The 17300-nt window shown below is 55.9% G+C and overlaps 2 protein-coding genes across 9 annotated transcripts in view; both read right to left on the bottom strand.

Moving 5' to 3' along the window:
• Positions 1-461: 461 nt before the first annotated feature.
• ENDOV (endonuclease V) lies at positions 462-8941 on the bottom strand. 8 transcript variants are annotated; one of them, XM_056505692.1, is made up of 9 exons: positions 8699-8941; positions 7726-7890; positions 6742-6876; positions 6368-6407; positions 6154-6266; positions 5983-6051; positions 5308-5436; positions 1700-1785; positions 462-1203 (listed from the first exon to the last, which is right to left on the bottom strand). In XM_056505692.1, exons 1-9 carry the CDS (start codon positions 8939-8941, stop codon positions 1173-1175), a joined length of 1011 nt encoding a protein of 336 aa, XP_056361667.1. In that variant the 3' UTR covers positions 462-1172. The 8 variants fall into 8 exon arrangements, with proteins under 8 accessions (XP_056361667.1, XP_056361668.1, XP_056361672.1 ...); XM_056505693.1 differs by having other exon boundaries at positions 462-1200; XM_056505697.1 differs by having other exon boundaries at positions 7726-7897; positions 8699-8887.
• The window catches only part of RNF213 (ring finger protein 213), a 45083-nt gene continuing 36633 nt past the window's right edge, over positions 8851-17300 (bottom strand). The window contains exons 51-66 of the mRNA XM_056505689.1: positions 16776-16857; positions 16209-16243; positions 15819-15913; positions 15351-15510; positions 14886-15057; positions 14110-14204; positions 13569-13820; positions 13227-13359; positions 12540-12623; positions 12073-12253; positions 11781-11982; positions 11618-11695; positions 11144-11341; positions 10789-10878; positions 10523-10701; positions 8851-9880 (exon numbers count right to left, since the gene is read on the bottom strand). Coding sequence (XP_056361664.1) covers positions 9727-9880; positions 10523-10701; positions 10789-10878; positions 11144-11341; positions 11618-11695; positions 11781-11982; positions 12073-12253; positions 12540-12623; positions 13227-13359; positions 13569-13820; positions 14110-14204; positions 14886-15057; positions 15351-15510; positions 15819-15913; positions 16209-16243; positions 16776-16857 — 2190 coding nt within the window. The 3' untranslated portion in view covers positions 8851-9726. The remainder of the gene's footprint in view (positions 9881-10522; positions 10702-10788; positions 10879-11143; positions 11342-11617; positions 11696-11780; positions 11983-12072; positions 12254-12539; positions 12624-13226; positions 13360-13568; positions 13821-14109; positions 14205-14885; positions 15058-15350; positions 15511-15818; positions 15914-16208; positions 16244-16775; positions 16858-17300) is intronic.

Below are 17300 nucleotides of genomic sequence, written 5' to 3'. Positions count from 1 at the left end.
GAGGTGGGAACTCATCCCACCCAGCCTCAGACACCTGGGATGGAGCTGCTCACCAGACTTCTTAGAACAAACAGAACAGATCTGCATCCCAAAGCATCTCCTCTCCCTCCTCCCTGGACCCCGGACAAACAAATAAAACAGAGGGAGCAGATCCAGAGAACATGCAGCAGGTTAGACACCTGGGAGTCAGGAGACCCAAGCCCAAAGCAATTCTGCCCCAGGCTGTCACCCAGGAGCCATCACTGGCAGCACATCCCTGCCCCAGCCCCACAGCTCATTCCCCAGCAGTGCTGGGGGTGAACAAGCCCTGAGACACCTCCAGACTCCCAACCAGTCCCAGGTGGAAACAGTGAAGAGAAAACCCCCTGGTGATAACAGGATTTACAACCAGTCAGCAATAACTATTTTCCTCTGTACCCAAATTACTTTACACCCAAAAAAGCCAGTTTCCAGTAACAGAGTTAAAAAAGACAAGCCATGGACGAGTTTATTTCAAAGAACACTCAAGCTCCAGTCTCTGAGTTTCTGTTAAGAGGTTTCAAGCATTACAAAGCGATTTTCCCTTCCCAGGGTTATAAACCAATTAGATAAAGACCAAGTTAATCCCACATTGTGTCCAAAGAGCCACAAGCAGACACCAAACACAGAGATTAGTCCCTTCCTTTCAGCACCCGAGTTTGGGCAGCTGGTGCAGCATCCCAGGGCACGGGCAAACCCAAAGGCAGGAGCACAGAGCCCTGGCTCCAGCAGGACCCTGCAGCATCCTCCTCCCTGAGCCTCCCAGGTGACTTCATCCAGAGTCATCCGAGTTTACCTGGACTTGGAACCAGGGGAGCTCAGAGCCTCACGCAGAGGGAAGCTGGGGCAGTGATGCAGAGCCATTTTTTATGCTGTTTTTTTTTTTTTTTTTTTTAACCTGATTTTCCCTCACCCCACAGGCAGAGTTACCTGTGAGCCTTTGCTTACACAAAGGTTTTAACATTACTTGAAAACAAACCCTGAGAAATTCACAGCAAGGGCTCTCCCTGAGCAGTGCTGGTGCTGCCCTGTGGGGCACAGCCTGGCACAGCTGTCCCCAGGGTGGCACTGGCCTCCTGCACCCAGCAGGGCCCAGCCCTGGGGCAGGAGAGGAGCCAGTGAAGAGGAGTTCTGCACGTTCTGCTGGCACCAGACTAATCCTCCAGTTCAGCCTCCTTTTTGCTGCTGGGAACAAAAATGAGAAAGTAGGGAGTGCTTTTAAAACAAGTAGAAGGCAACAGGCACAAACAAGAGGTGCTTGGTGAGCTTGAGCTCCTGCACCTCAGGGGACCTGCCACAGATAGAGCCCTGAACTGACACCCAGCTGCCCACCTTATGTAAGAGTGGGGACTCTGACCCTCCCCGGAGCTGGGGCCCAAACCCAGCTCCCTGCAGCTATTTCTGTTCAGCCTCAGCTCACACCTGTGGGTGTCAGGGCTTTGCTTATGGCCAGTGCTGAAAAAAGACCAAATCCCTGCTGCCCTTCCCAGCTCAGGACACTCAGGACAGCTCAGGTGCTGGCAGAAGCAGCGTGGCTACACAGAGCAGAAATCACCTGGAGGCAGCACATGTCCTGAGCTCCTCACTGAGCTCACCCTGTCACCCTGCCTGGACCTTTAATGCCATTACTGCATTATGTACCTGCCCATGGCACAGCAGATCCCCTTGCCCACACACCCACCTCTCTGGGCTGGCAGGGGCAGCCCCCAGCACCCCCAGGGGAGCACAGGGCTGCTTCCGAAGGTACTCCCGGGACCTGATGTCAGCCTGGGAGCAGGGAGGGAAAGGAGAGAGCACTGAGCAGCCTGGCTGGTGCCTCCTGCCATCCCAGTGTGCCCCACCCACCTGCTGCCAGCACATCCCACCAGAACAGGGTCTGGCTCAGCCTGGGGCAAGGGCAGCACCAAGCACATCCCAGAACTGTCAGAGTGTTGCTGGGCACTTACTGGGTGTTCCTGCCCCCACCCTGAGGTTTGCTCACCACCAGCAGACCCTTGATGCCATCACAAGCACATCCTGAGCTCTTGGACAACTGTGAGAACTGGCAGCTGATTTTACAGTCCTTCAAAGTCTTTCTCCTTTAGAAACTTCTTCCCCAAGCACACTGCTGTGCCCACCTCAAAGGCAGAGTGTCTCTCCCCACCTACAAAGCAGGATGTGACCTTCCCAGCTGGAAAAGCTTCACAGTGTCTGGTGACAAGCTCAGAAATTGGGTTAACACCTCCCTGGGGACTGTCCTTGAAGCATTTGCTGCTCCCCAGGAGCCTCCTGCAGCCCTGCAGCCCCAGGGCCCTCAGTCCCAGCCCTGGTGGAGGCTGTGCCTGCTGCTGGAACCTGCTCACAACTGCAGAGCCTCCTGCCAGCTGAGAAGGAGAGAGTTACATAAGGGGTGGTTTGTTTGGGAGATTTTTTTCCCTTCTCTCTATAATTGGACAGTTTCATAACCGAACTGACAAATAACTTTGATCACTCTTCAGGATAAGCGGTTACGTGATGGATTTTATAACCAGGCTGCTCAACAGTCCCCACGGGGACACCAGGGAGCAGGAGGCACAGCTACCAACTATTCTTCCAGGGAAGAAAAACCCCAGCCACGTTCTGCTGAGAACATCAGCTAAGGCTTGATGAGGTGGCAGTTCCCAGGCAGGGCTCACTCCTACCACAGCACTGGAGTCAGCTTAAGGCAGTGATTAACCACGGGCTAATCAATAAGATGGATCACTGTCCTGCAATAATCCTCACAGATTTGGGCTATTTTCAGAGGGGATGAGTGCTGGCTGTGGAAATGGTGCTTTGCCTGTTACCTGAGGAGCCAGGGTGGTCCCTGTGCACAGCAAGCTTGGAGGGGTGACAGGAGCAGAGACTGATGTGCAGCCCAGAGGAGAGGCTGTGCCTTGTCTCATTCTGAGGGCAAGTGTTCAGGGTTTCACAGAGGGTGACTGCAGGCCTGCCCTTCCTGGGGGGCTGCAGCAGCCCCTCCTGAGCCAGCCCAGCCCCTGGATCGGGCCCAGGGCCAGCTGAGGGGAGCAGCAAGTGAGCAGGAGCTGGGAGAGCAGCCAGGCAGGAACCTGACCCAGCCAGGGCAGAGCAGGCTGCTGGAGCAAGCCCTGGCAGCTGCAGAGTGGCAGCAGCTCCTGCTGGGCACAGGGATCCCAGAATGAGCAGGCAGAGCGTGGGCAAGCACCAGGGAGGGCTCTGAGCTCTGTCAGCAGCCCAGGGCAGCTCTCAGCAGGGCTGGGGCTGTTCCAGGAGGAATGCTGTGCTCCAGGATGAGCACTGTGCTGATTATCCTGGGATGGCAGCTCCTGCCTACCCCAAATCCTGCTCTGAAGGACCTCAGCAGTGAACAGCTCCCCTGGCTGGGCTGGCACTGGCACGTGCAACAAGGATGTAAACACTGATTGCAGGTGACAAGGGAAGTTCATCCCTCTGCTTCCTCTGAGATCTCACTTCTCTCATCTGCACCACAGCCAGTTCCTTGGCAGCACAGCCACACCGTGGGCTGAATGCAAATGGAACCCTCCCTGATCCCTGCCTGGGTAAGGCTGCACTGCCCCTAGAGCAGAGGCCTGAGTTCCCACAGCAGCTGCACTGCACGTGTGGCCTCACACAAACCTCTGGAGCTGTGGGATTTCAGCCCCAGGCTGCCAGAACTCCCAGAGCAGGACCTGATGATCCACAGGTCTTTCCTGACACTGGGAAATCTGTAAGCACTTCTGGAGACATACCATGGCAAAAAGGCCATGTCAGCCACCCATGGCAGGACTCCCCACAGCCTCCCACTTCCTAATGCAGCTGCAGGTGCTCAAGAGCTGAGGCTTTCAGCTCTGCCTGTGCCAAGAGCTGTGGAGTCACCACACAGAGGAAATGCAGCAGGGACAAGTCCCATGGGGAGGTTTAAGTGTCCTCAGCTCCTGCCGTCCCTCTGGAGTAAACACACTCCCCTGTTGGACTTTTCCTCTCTCTGTAAGCAAAGTGATAATAATTCATTCCATCACTCTAAGAAAAAGGTCAGAGGGAACTGGAAGACTCTCTGAACATGAGCAAATCCTGGAGATGGCTGGAAGCAAATTGAGGGTGATGACAAGCTCCAAGACACCTTTCTGTTTCCAAAGGGAATGCTTCTCCCTTCCCTTTGAACAGGCAGAGCTGCAGAGCTGGCTCAGAGCTCTGCAGAGGCATCTGTCCCTGGCTGGAGCAGGTTACATAAGGAGCTCCACCAGCCTCCTCCAGTCTGGCAGGTACTGGGGCTGAGATGGGAACTGCAGCTCTGCTATGGACACCCCAAGGCTTGTTCTGCTCCAAGGAGTTCAGATTTTGTGGCAGTTTATAAGTAGTCTCAGTTCCAGGAACACTGCAGCTCTGGGATGCAGAGGGGTCACCCAGCACTGCCCTGGGGGCTGCTCAGGTGGGCACAGCCTGGCACAGCAGCCATGCCAAGGCTGTCCCAGGGCATTTCAGGGACAGGGACACCCAGGCAGGCCCTGGGGTCACTCCTGGCTCTGGGCTGTGGAGCCACCAACAGTAGAGTGACCTCAGGGAGAAGGGGAGCACTTGTCAGGCCAAAAATCCCAGAGGCTTTGAGCTTCTCCAGAGCCTTTCCCCAAGTTCTGCTGAGATTTAAAATCAGCCAAGGCTGAGCCCCAGTGGCAGCTGCAGCTCGGTGACAGTGATGCAGTGCTGTCACCTGCTGGCTCCATGAGGCAGCAGGAAAGGCCCAGAGCAGCAGCACTGCAGGCTGTGCTGGCCTCCAAGTGCCCAGGAAAACCGCACTCCCAGCTCCTGGGGATTAACAGCAGCAGAGCTGCCTGAGAGAGCGAGCAGGGAATCAGTCAGGCAGGGCTGGGAATGCTGCTGGGCACTGCAGCAGAACGGGGAAGGATCAGTGAGCAGCAGCAGGGCTGGGGGAACAGCACAGCACAGCACAGGTGTCCACAGCCCAGGAGGGACAAAGCCAGGCTCTGGAGTGCCCCAGGAATGAGCAAACACCCCCAGCTGCTTTCCCCAGCTGTGCTCCCTGCCCCAGCTGTGCTCCCTGTCCCAAGTGTGCTGCCTGCCCAGTGCAGCTGTAACTTGCCCCAGTGCTCCCACACCTGCTCCACCTCCCCCACCTGCCCCACCTCCCCCACCTGCCCCAGTGCTCCCACACCTGCCCCATGCTCCACACCTGCCCCACCTGCCCCATCTCCCCCCCTGCCCCATGTCCCCCATCTCCCCCCTGCCCCATCTCCCCCCCTGCCCCATCTCCCCCACCTCCCCCTGCCCCATCTCCCCCTCTCCCCCGCCCACCTGGCGGATGGGCTCCGGGATGCGGAAGCGGCAGCAGGCCCTGACCAGGCGCACGGCCGTGCCCAGACTCACCCGGTGGCCCACGGACACGTAGAGGGGCCTGGAGCTGCTGCTGCAGCTCCTCAGCACCTGGCAGTCAGAGAGGGGAGAACAGGCCCTGAGGAGGCTCCTCTGAACACACCCAGGGCAGTGGAATGAGGAGTCAGCCAGACCCTTGGGTGGGGTGGTGGCTCTGTGTTTGCAGCTCCCAGCCTCCAGGACATCTTCTCCATCCCACTGTTTGTCCCCTGTGGCCCTTCCCCAAATGCCTGAGGCTGCTCTGGGATGCAGGGAGCTGTGCCATCCAGGCTGACAGCACACACAGGAAGTGTCTCACAGCTGCTGTTCCTGCTCTGCTCTGAGGCAGACGCTCCCAGACCGATCCTGGGAAGCTGCCAGGGAACTGGCACCTCTGCCAGCCTGCAGCTCCCCATGCCGGGTGCTGGAGCACCTCAGGTGCCACAGCCACGGACGTGAATGCTCCCAGCACTTGAGCTGCCAGCTCCCTGCAGCCACCTGAGCTCTGAGGAAGGGGCCAGCAGTGTCACTGGTCACCTGCTCACACCTGCCCTCCTGAAGGGGATCACTGAGGCAGCCCCACTGTCCAGAGTGCCAAGTGGCCAAGTGACAGCTCACCATGCCCAGGACCTTGCCCGAGGTGCCAGTCAGTGGGAATGTCTCTCCTGACCTCTGCAGGGAGCGAACCTAGGGATGAGCACACACAAGGTCAGCTCATGAGCATGTAAATCTCTGTGGCTAACCAAATTCCCTGGGGATATGAAAAAGCAGAAATAAGCCTGGCCTAACCTGCTCCCTGTGCAGCTCATCCCTGACCAAGCCATCCACGTGCAGGAGGTTCTTGGCCACGCCAATGCACGGCAGGTCTGTCAGGACTCCGAGGTGACAGGCTGTGCCAAATCCTGCCAACAAGGGGCCACTGTAGCTGCAGGACAGCAGGGAACAGGAACACCCAGGAGCAGCACAGGGAGCAGGAGAGCAGGGCTCTCCAGGAACAGCCTACCTCTGGGATGGAGCAGGCCATTCCCATCTACCAGAAGCACCTGAAAAAGCCAAAGCAGAAATGTTATTTTCTTGGCACCAAGGAGCAACCAGGGATGCTGGCTCTGGGGGAAGGAGGAATCTCTCTTGGTGCCTCAGTTCTCCCTGTGCCCGTGTCTGCCCCTAAAGCAGCAGCAGCGTGGGACTGGCAGTGCCCTGCACACACCAGGGGCCCCCACTGCTCCCAGCCCCACATCCCTGCTCCCCAAGGAGGGCAATGGATGCCCCAGCACAGCTCTGACCATGCCCCTCCCGCCCCACCAGCTCAGGCTCCAGAGGGAGAACACCTTCCCCAGGATCCTGCAGCCAGGACAGGACAAAGAAAACACACCCCACCTGAGGCTGGAGCTGGGGCTCCTCCTGCTGAAGTCTCTGGACAGCTTGCAGCAGGACAGGCACCTCTCGGAAGGCCAGGAACCCGGCCACGTACGGGGCAGTGACGGCCACCATGCGGCAGTCCTGGTACAGCACCTGGGGCAGCGCACACACACACACACACCCCGTGCTGCCAGAGCCCCTGGGCGCTCCAGAGGCTCCTCCTCTGGTCCCTGCCCTCTGCTCATCCTTTTAAACCCAGGGACAGGGCAAGGGAAACGGTGTAAGGCAGCACAACACAGAGATTCCTGCCTTGCCCTCAGATCACAGCAGGACTCGAGATCCAGCTCATTAAAATCCCAGCAGACAGCATCAAACTTTATTTCTCTGCTTGTTAGAGCTTTTATAGTTAATTTTTATATCATTTTGAAAGCTGGGAAATAGACCAAAACTCTTTATTAGTTCACGTAAAACAACTGTGTGAGGTCCATGGTGTGTTTGGAATAGCTTTCCTATGTCACAGCCCATATTATCAGCTGATTCCCAGCAAGAGCTCACACACAGCACTCTGCACTGGAGCACTGCAAACACCTCCCTCTGCCCACGGGCTCCCTGAACAGCACTGCAGCTCCTCTGCACCCTGGGGCAGTTCCCAGCCACCCCACAAAACTCCTGCAACTGGGGGCTGTTTCCATCACACCTTCCTAAACTTCTGTCTGAATCCTTACACATTTTTTTTTTTTTTATTTATCCTTCTTGAGAACACACAATTGGAAGGTTTGCGGAACACACACAGAATCACGGAGCTGTTTGGTCGGGAATGACCTTAATGCCCTTAATTCCACACCTTCCACTGTCCCAGTGGACAGCCTGGCCTTGGACACTTCCCGGGGTCCAGGGGCAGCCAGAGCTTCTCTGGGCACCCTGTGCCAGGGCCTGCCCACCTGCCAGGGAACAATTCCTGCCCCTTATCCCACCTCCTGCTGCCCGTGCCTGAGGCGCTACCTCGAGAGCCGGGAAGCTGAGCACGACCAGGGAGGCGCAGGCACGGCTCTCGTCCCCCTTGACGTAGGATAAATCCACACCTCCCACTCTCTGCAGCCCGGAGAAATGCGGATCCTTCTGCCACTGCTCGGTGTCCTGCTCCACCACGCTGGCCTTCAGCCGGGCCTGCTCCCTGCGAACCGCCGCGGTCAGAGCGGCTCCGGAGAGCCCGTCCTGCCCGCAGGGACCCGCACAGAGCCCGTCCTGCCCGCAGGGACCCGCACAGAGCCCGTCCTGCCCGCAGGGACCCGCACAGAGCCCGTCCTGCCCGCAGGGACCCGCACAGAGCCCGTCCTGCCCGGCAGGGACCCGCACAGAGCCCGTCCTGCCCGCACAGAGCCCGTCCTGCCCGCAGGGAACCGCACAGAGCCCGTCCTGCCCGCAGGGACCCGCACAGAGCCCGTCCTGCCCGCAAGGACCCGCACAGAGCCCGTCCTGCCCGGCAGGGACCCGCACAGAGCCCGTCCTGCCCGGCAGGGACCCGCACAGAGCCCGTCCTGCCCGCAAGGACCCGCACAGAGCCCGTCCTGCCCGGCAGGGACCCGCACAGAGCCCGTCCTGCCCGGCAGGGACCCGCACAGAGCCCGTCCTGCCCGGCAGGGACCCGCACAGAGCCCGTCCTGCCCGGCAGGGACCCGCACAGAGCCCGTCCTGCCCGCACCGACCCGCACAGAGCCCGTCCTGCCCGGCAGGGACCCGCACAGAGCCCGTCCTGCCCCGCAGGGACCCGCCCCGGCCGCTCCCTGAGGAGCCCCCAGAGCCCAACGGAGGGGCGGAGAGCCGGGGGCTATCCTGAGGCAGCCCGTGCCTTGTGGGGACGCGGGGCCGGGGAGCACCGAGCCCCGTTACCGCTCCCAGCGGCGGCACCGGCCTGTCCCCAGGGCCTGTCCCACCCCGAATCCCCACAGGCCTGTCCCAGCCCCAGCCCCGTTACCGTTCCCAGAGCTGCCGCTGGGCAGGGGACGCGGCCATGGCAGCGCCGCAGCGCCGCCGTCCCCCGGAAAGCGCGGCCGAGCGCCGCCGTTCCGGCCCCGATCCCGGTACCGACCCCCGCAGCGATCGCGGAAGAAGCCAGGAACGACAGCGGGAAGTGAACGAGTTTATTGAGAAGGGGCGGGGGAGAAGCGGCCTTGGGCGGCTGAGGCGGGGAAGGAGCCCGGGCCCTCAGCGCTGCCATTGCCCGGCCCGGGGCGGCTGAGGCGGGGAAGGAGCCCGGGCCCTCAGCGCTGCCATTGCCCGGCCCGGGCGGGCTGAGGCAGGGAAGGAGCCCGGGCCCTCAGCGCTGCCATTGCCCGGCCCGGGGCGGCTGAGGCGGGGAAGGAGCCCGGGCCCTCAGCGCTGCCATTGCCCGGCCCGGGCGGGCTGAGGCGGGGAAGGAGCCCGGGCTCTCAGCGCTGCCATTGCCCGGCCCGGGGCGGCTGAGGCGGGGAAGGAGCCCGGGCTCTCAGCGCTGCCATTGCCCGGCTCGGGGCGGCTGAGGCAGGGAAGGAGCCCGGGCTCTCAGCGCTGCCATTGCCCGGCCCGGGGCGGCTGAGGCGGGGAAGGAGCCCGGGCCCTCAGCGCTGCCATTGCCCAGCCCGGGCTCTCAGCGCTGCCTTCCCCCGCCCGGTGCCGCCGCAGCGGGAGGAGCTGGGCCCGAGCCGGGGCTGCAGGCACTGCTGACAGCCCCTGGCGGCAGAAAGGCAGGGTGGAAAACATAAACCCTGTAACAGCACAGGGGCACCATCGTGCTTTGTAAAAAAAATCCTTCATGTTCCTCTAGTTGCTCTGGGGCTGTGATGATCCAGGGTTCACACGGAGTTGTTTGGTCTATTTCACCCTCCTCCTCTTCACATCAGGTGTAAAAACAACAACCCCAAACCCAAAGAACAACCAACAAGCCCCAAAGAAATGCCCAAAGTTGCACAAATCCCTGCAGGAGAGCTGTGGCAGTCCCTGGCAGGCTCCTAACTAACTCCTGTCCTAACTCTCCCTGTGCTCCCGCTTGAAGACAGCAGCTGCTTTCCAGGTACCAGTGACATGAGACAGGAGAATCTCATCTGGGAATGTGTCTTCCAGCTCCAGAGCTAATTCAGGGTCTTTGGCATCAAGGTAAGGCACGAGTGATTCCTTCAGGCTGGAAGACAGAGCACAATAGCATTAACAGCTGGGGTTCAACAAAGCACAAGTGCCACAGTACGAATGCACTGCACCACCCAAAACACTCAATATCCACCATTTTACAGGTGTACGTGCAGTGAGAAGGGTTAAACACACTCAATACCCAGCATTTTTCAGGTGTACATGCAGTGAGAAGGGTTAAACACACTCAATACCCAGCATTTTTCAGGTGTATGTGCAGTGAGAAGTGTTAAAGAGCCAGGTGGAGGCACAGAGCCCAGCAAGGGGAGGCTGCAGGCAGAGCTGGGCTCTGGGGCCGAGCTGTGCCTGTGCAGAGCTCAGTGTGCCAGGCCCTGAAGGCTTTTTCCAGCCTTAATGAGTTTGTGATTCTGTTCTTTTATCCAAGTGCCTGCAGAAGTGTCCCAGTGTGTTTGTGCCCTGGACAGCAGCTCCTGGAGTGTTCCAGCAGTGTCCCCAAGAGAGTTAGTGTGAGATGGAAGTGACACCTGCCAGAAATGAGTGTGGCTGTTCCTCCTGCTGCTGGTTGGGCCGTGCCCCAGGACACACATGTGCCAAGGCCATGTTCCCATTGTGTGCATGCTCAGAGGCAGAGAAGCTTCAGTAATAACTGTGGTGGGTTTGGGTGTGTAACTCCTACCTCCACTTGGGTTTGAACTCCTCCACAGCTTGCACCCGTCTCAGCTTCAGGATGATCATTTCATGGAGCTCCTGCAGGAAGGTTTCCAGCCTGGAGTGGACCAGGAAGGTGTGCAGGAGCTTGGCAAGCTCTGGGGTGAGCTCTTCTTTGTAGTCTGGATTGATGTCTGCAAAAGGATCCTAAAAATGCAGCAAGGGGAGAAAACCACTCGTTTGAGCAGCTGCAGACAGAGCAGAGGAGGTCAGCAGAGGTGTGGGGCTCCATACCCTGCCCAGGCGCAGCAGCTGCTCAGATTTGTGGGCACACAGGAGCTGCCACAGGGCCAGGCTGTGTTTGAGCTGGCACCGTCTGAGGGCCTGGAAGAGAAGCACAGCTGTGGATGTGAGGGATGTCCTTGGAGCCTGTCCCCAGCCTGCCCTGCCCACAGAGAGCTCAGCACAAAGCTCATCCAGCCCCTGAGCCTGGGTGGGGAGCATGTGTCCTCCCTCACCAGCTCCCTCAATAATCCAGTTTTTGATATCACAACAGGCAGAGTGTGAGGCTCTGTCACACAGGCTGGATTTAGCAGAAACCAGGGCAGGTTTTATCCTGTAGGAATCTGGGCTTTGCCCTAGGACTCACCTGCAGCACGTGAGGGTTTGTCTGATCCCCCATCTGCAGGACTTGCTCAATGTACTCAGTCAGCAGCATCTCAGCATTCTCACCAGCCATGGCCAGGAAGCCCAGGGTGATCTCAGTGAGGGACAGAGCATCACACACATCACTGTAGGACTGCAGCTCCCCACTGATCATGTTCATCACAGAACTGGGCAGAGCACTCTGAAAACGACAAAGTCACAGTTAATATAATTTTAGAGCCATTCCTTTTCCTGTTCAAATTGCTCAAGTCATGGAAGACAGCAGAGCCCCAGATTTAGGAAAATGAAATGCTGAACTACCTCCCTTTTCTTTGTAAATGCTGACTGACAGCACAAGGCCAGATTGCATGCTGAGAAATGAGCAGCAAGCCTTTGGAAGGACAAGGCAAGGGACAGAAAAGCCTTGGAAAAGCAGGGATTTCATGCTTGCCCTGCTTCCTGCAGTGCAGAAACCCACCTGCTCCAGCTTACTCCTGACATCACTGAACAGCTGCTCATAGTTCCTGTCGTGTCTGTACACCAGGGTGGGGATTCCCTGTCAGGAGAGAAGCCCATGGATGTGAAGCTCAGGAGCACTGCTGCCAGTGCCCTCCTGGCTGCACAGCCCCTGCCTGTCCTACCGTCAGCGTGATCAGTGGCTTCCCCTGCAGGAACTTGCTGATCACTTGCTGCTGGATCCTCTCCAGATCGAAGTCCTGCAAGGTCTCCCCTCCCTTCTCCATGCTGTACTGGCAGTTGGACAGGATCAGAGGGATCAGGTCCCTCTCCACCTCGTAACTGATCAGGTGCAGGTCGGCCACTTCCGAGGGGCTGATCAGGTACCTGCAGGGAGCAAAGGGCCTCTGCTCAGAGGGAGAGGCCTCAGTGGAGCAGGAAATGCAGCAGAGCCCAAGGAGTGGAGGAGCAGCACACCTGTCATCCTCCTTGGTGTGCCTGTTGACAGAGTGCACGAAGTCGTTGTGCAGCCCGATGAGGTAACTGGCCAGCGCCGTGGAGCACAGCCCCAGCCCCTGGCGCCGCGGCAGCAGCACCTCCAGCCGGCTGTCCACGCTCAGATCAGCATCACAGTAGCCTTTAGGCAGCTTGATTTCCCCTGAAATACAGACAGCAGTGTCTGAGGAGGCCCAGAGCCAGAGGCAGGGCAGGAGGAGGTAGCGAGCCTGAGAAAAGCCGTGCTCTCGGCACTAGGGACAAGCTCAAAAGGGAATAAGTTCAGGTGAGAATCCTACAACAGGGACACAAATTCTTCCCCTTGCACCTAGATTCTTAAAATTCAGTGGCCAAGCTCAGTTTTGAGGATATGCCTCAGCATCAGTAATGGGAGGAACCTGAACTCAGGACGAGCAGTGCAGGAGCAGGGCTGGGAAGAAGCTGCTCACCATTGGTGTCCAGGGAGCTCCTCAGCTTGTTCCAGACAGACAGAAACACATTCACTCTCCTCTCCAACTGGTTCCTCATCACATCTGAGAAACAACAAAGATAAATCCATGAAACACCTTTTACTAGTGAACTCTGCAATACAGGGATCCTCAGAGCACAACACTGAACTCCAGGCAACTGCTCCAACTGCCCAAGAGACTGAACAGACACCAAACACCTTCCTAAAGGTATCAGAGCCATTTGCTCAATTTGTTATTTTTCCATTATTGTCTGCCCCTGGCCCAGGCTACAAGCATGGATTGGTCCTTGGTCTGATTCTGCAGGACCTTTATTTACCTTTCCATAAGCACTTAAAATAATTGTATTTAAATACAACTGAAGGAGTTGCCACAAACTTCATGACAGTAAGGGAAGAATGTTTATTCCGCTCTTTAGGCAAGCCCTGCTCTAGGGCTGAGCTTAAAGTGCTAACAGAACCACTGCTGCACTGCACAGAGCCCCCACCCCTCATAAAAAATCTCCTGTACTTCATTCCCTTTGAAGTCACCTGGTAACTTTTCCAACCCTACCCAGGTCTGCAGTTCATTCAGGTGAGAATTACAACAAAAAGGTGAGTTTTCCTCTTCAATTTCAACAATCCAGCACTTTGTGTTTCATTAATGACAATTTTGGCAGAATCTCCTCACCTGAGTGGGGTTCCCTGAGGAATTCCCTGATGGAGCAGTGTTTGATCTCTGCTGTGTTCTGGAATTGCCTCACCAAATCTCTCTGCAGAGCCAGAATCTCTGGTAGGAATTTCACCAGCCTCAGCTCTGTCTCCTGGAAGAGGAAAGGGAAACTGTGGGTAAGGCTGTGCTTTGACAAAACAACTGGAAATACTTTTAGGGAATTACTTCTTAAATGTTTAAAAGACAATAATATATTCCATGTTCATTCTCAAGATCATAGCAAGTACTGAGAATAAAGACACTGGGTAATCCAAATGTGGTTTTGGCAATCCCAGGCTGCCATCCCTGAGCCACCCTCACCTTCTGCAGGAACTTCCAGAGGAGAGGAACAGTGTCCTTGGCATTCTTCTGCTGCACAACGTGGCCCAGGTTCTCCACAGAGACCCTCCTGCGGCAGCTCCACATCTTGGAGTGGTGGATGTGGCTGTCCCCTGGCAGCTGGGACAGGAATGCAGCTGGGTCCCCATACACTATTTTCACTATGGGGTTGGAAGAGAGTCTCTCATCCTCTTGTATCTGTTGGTTTAACTTCAGAAGCTTTTTATCCAAATCCTGCATTTAAAAAAAAAAAAAAAATAGATTATTGGATGCTGTGAAATACCTTCAGCTGAGCTAAGCTATTCCTGCTTTTCCAGCCATACAAATTCATGCCAGAACAACTCCAGTCTCAGACTCCCATTTCCCCAGGTAAAGGTGGTTAATCCTTAACCTGCAGCTGTGCCATGGATGGGTTTGCCTTAGGAACAGCCAGGTGAAAAGAGTAGCACAGATATTACAGCACATCAGATTTCCAGTGGTTTTTGAACTGCTCAGCTACTGACTCTGTACTGAGATTTCTCACCTTCAGTTCAGGAACAATAATTGTGTTTGCAACAATTTGTTCCCATTTGTTTCTCTTCTCCTTGGTGGAGAGAACACCATCAAACTGCACCAGCCCTGCAACAGAAATATTTAAACTTACATCTGCAATATTTCAGTGAAAAGAAAGCACAGATTCACAGGACCTAGAAATTAACTGAGTATCTTGACTCAGCTGGAGAGTGACACCCAAACATCACACACTGATCCAGGTTTCCAGGAGCTTCAGCCAGTCATTCATGTGAGTGCTGGGGCCATTTGTACAACTCCTTCATAACCCCAGAAATATTGAACAGGTTGTTCAATTATCAATGACAGACTGAAGCTTGGAATGCTGATGGGTGCTGTCCCACACTCCAAGTCTGGGCTATTTACACAGAAATGCCTTTGTGCCACAGTGACTCCAGATCCCACCATGAACCCCACTGTGCCATCCCTCCACCCAGAGAACTTCTGGGAGTCATTGAGAGGCAGCACAGAACAGGGATTGCACACAGCACGAGCTGCTGAGCTGGGAGAGCAGCAAGCTGCCCATCTGTCATGTGGTTATTTTGTCAATAATTCATTTTCACAGTTATTGACTGCACCAAAGCTTGCAAACACCCAAAAATTCTTCCCTCCCTACAGTAAGAAACAAGCTTCAAACTCTGTTTTCAGCTCAGCTGCTGCTGTTGGAAGGGGTTTATGAGCAAAGTGGCTGCATGGCCACAGCCCCTCAAACACAGCCCCAGGTGTGACAGGGCAGGTGGCTTTTCTTACACTGGCCTGGCTGCTGCTGCAGGAGGCTGCTGAGCACAAGATGCACGATGTTGATTGTGTCATCCACACTCTTCCCCAAAATCCTGATCAGCTGTGCCAAGTCCTCCTGAATGTGCTGCTGCAGGAAGCTCACCACATCATGCACGGCCGGCTTCATCATCCCTCCCAGGGACTAAAGACAACAAAGGCAAGAGTTGAGCACAAAAAACATCCAGGGAAGCACAAGGCACACAGAGCTCAGTCCTGCCAGGCACCCCCCCTGTGGGATTCCTGGGCCCATCAGGGCAGGGCTGGGTGGAAGTGCAGGAATTAACCAAAATCCCTCCTGGGCAAGGAGAGAGGGAATTTGGGTTTGCATCCTGGCAGACTGCCCTGGTGACTTGGCAATAGGATGAAAAGGACCAGCAGTGTACAAAGGTTTCCCTACATTTTGTGTGAGCACTTGGAAGTGTTTTTGGAGGGTACCTGAGGGTCTCTGGAGGCTCCCAGCAGCATTGCCAGGTGAGTGAGCAGTCGCAGCAGCACAAAGACCACGGGGGGCACGCCCCGGTCAGACATCCCCAGTGTCCTTCTGTGCTCAACATCCCCAAGGATGTGGCCAGTCTGAGTCCTGTCTTCTTGACTCCTGCAGGAAAGGGCATATATGGGGCTTTTTTTGCCTTGACAAAACTCACACAAGACATCTCTGACACCCAGCAATGCCTTTTTGACCCACAATGTCTTTGAATGTCATAAAAGCTGCCAATTCAAAGTGCCACAGGGCACAGAAAAACAAATTTCTTTGGTTTTGCAGCCTGATTACTCTTGCTTGGACATCCCTTCCTTCCACCTTCCAGAGAGCAGCATGACATGGTTGTTACCTCTGGCCTTGGAAGGCACCACAGGCAAGCCCTACATCATTTAGGGCTGCTAAGGCACTGAAGCAAAGCACACCTGGAGTGCAGGAAACCCTGCAGGGGTTTGTGGTTGATGCCTCCAATGGGGATGTGGCAGTCAGGACAGCGGCTGGTTTCCATGGGCAGCCCACACTGGGAAAAGCAACAGGAGAACACTGAGTTCCAGAGCAACAGCTCCTCCAGCAGAGAAAGGGAATGAAACAAAAATCCAAGCTGGAAGTGGTTAATTCAAACCCTCATGTTTCCCAATCCACGGTATAATGCTAGGGATATTCTAAATTTTACATTACAATGACAGAATTATCAATAATACCGAGTTTAGAAGTGGAACTCTGAGCATCAGAACATTAAAGCCAGTAAACAAAATTAAACAGCTTATTGTTGAAAACTTTGTCTGCTTAAATACCCATCAGTGCCAAATTCTTACCTCTCCCACAGTGCAGGGGTGGCCATTGGGACACACTGTGAAGAGAGAAACAAACAGGACAGTATTCTAAGACAGAATTCTACACCTCCTGTTATTCCATTTCCTAAGGACTATCATCCTGGAGCAAGGACTATGCTTCAAGATCTAACCAAAAGCCCTGACTAGCCCAAAGCCCAAAGGACTGACAGGCCCAAGCAAGAAGCCAAGGAATTTTTCAGAGCTGCTTCTCCTTGAGAAACAAGGAATCAAAGCCTGACAGATTCTGCTGCCAAAGGCAGGAATGCTCCCACCCCCATTCCAGCTGCAGGAAGGTCCAGCTGTGGGAAGCAGAGACAAAGCTGGCCAGAAAAGTGGCAGAGTTCTCCTCTCACACCTGTCAACAGCTGCAGACTGAACAGTAAACAGGACTGGGTGTCCTTTGGTGTATCATGTACACAAACTGTCACTCCAAATCTGGATTTACACTACAGAGAACTCGTGCTGAGGAGTGTGTTTGTCCTGACATTTGGAACAGTTTCATTCTCCAAACCCAAGGAATCCCTTCCCCAGCCAGCCAGCAGCACTCACCATACCACTGCAGATTACCCACTCCCTCCCAGGTCCTCGCCTGAGCCACCACGTCCTCAGGCATTGTAGGCAGAAAGGAGAGCTGAGGAGGGAAAGGAAAAGGGGAAAACAGTCACAACTGGATCTGTGAACCAGCTCTGTCCTGCAGCAGCCACTCCCTGGTGCTCTGTTCACACTGGGGAACAAGAGACATCTGAGAGCAGAAGTCAGGCAGGTGGCACAGATGCAGATTTTCAAGTTCACCTTTGAAAAGCCACTCTTAGAGCTGTCAGCATTGCTAAGACTTGCATGTGCAGCCTCCAGACACCCTGCACTGCATTGCTGATGCACCCTGGTGCATACCAGGGTGTTCCCTGGCACCTTGGGTAGCCAGGAGCAGCAGCTCCCTGCCCCTGACCGAGGAGCCAGTGCTCTCTGGGCAGGGACAGTGGGAGCTGCCAGCTGCTCTCAGCCTTTGCTTCATACTGCTCAGGATGGAGAGGTGCCTTGAAAAGACACCAGGCCAGAGCTTGGTGTTGTGCTAAT

This window comes from Oenanthe melanoleuca, chromosome 18, assembly GCF_029582105.1.
Source record: "Oenanthe melanoleuca isolate GR-GAL-2019-014 chromosome 18, OMel1.0, whole genome shotgun sequence".
In the NCBI taxonomy this organism is placed as follows: domain Eukaryota; kingdom Metazoa; phylum Chordata; class Aves; order Passeriformes; family Muscicapidae; genus Oenanthe; species Oenanthe melanoleuca.
Note: the sequence above shows the minus strand (reverse complement) of the source record. Positions and strands in the feature narration are given on the sequence as shown.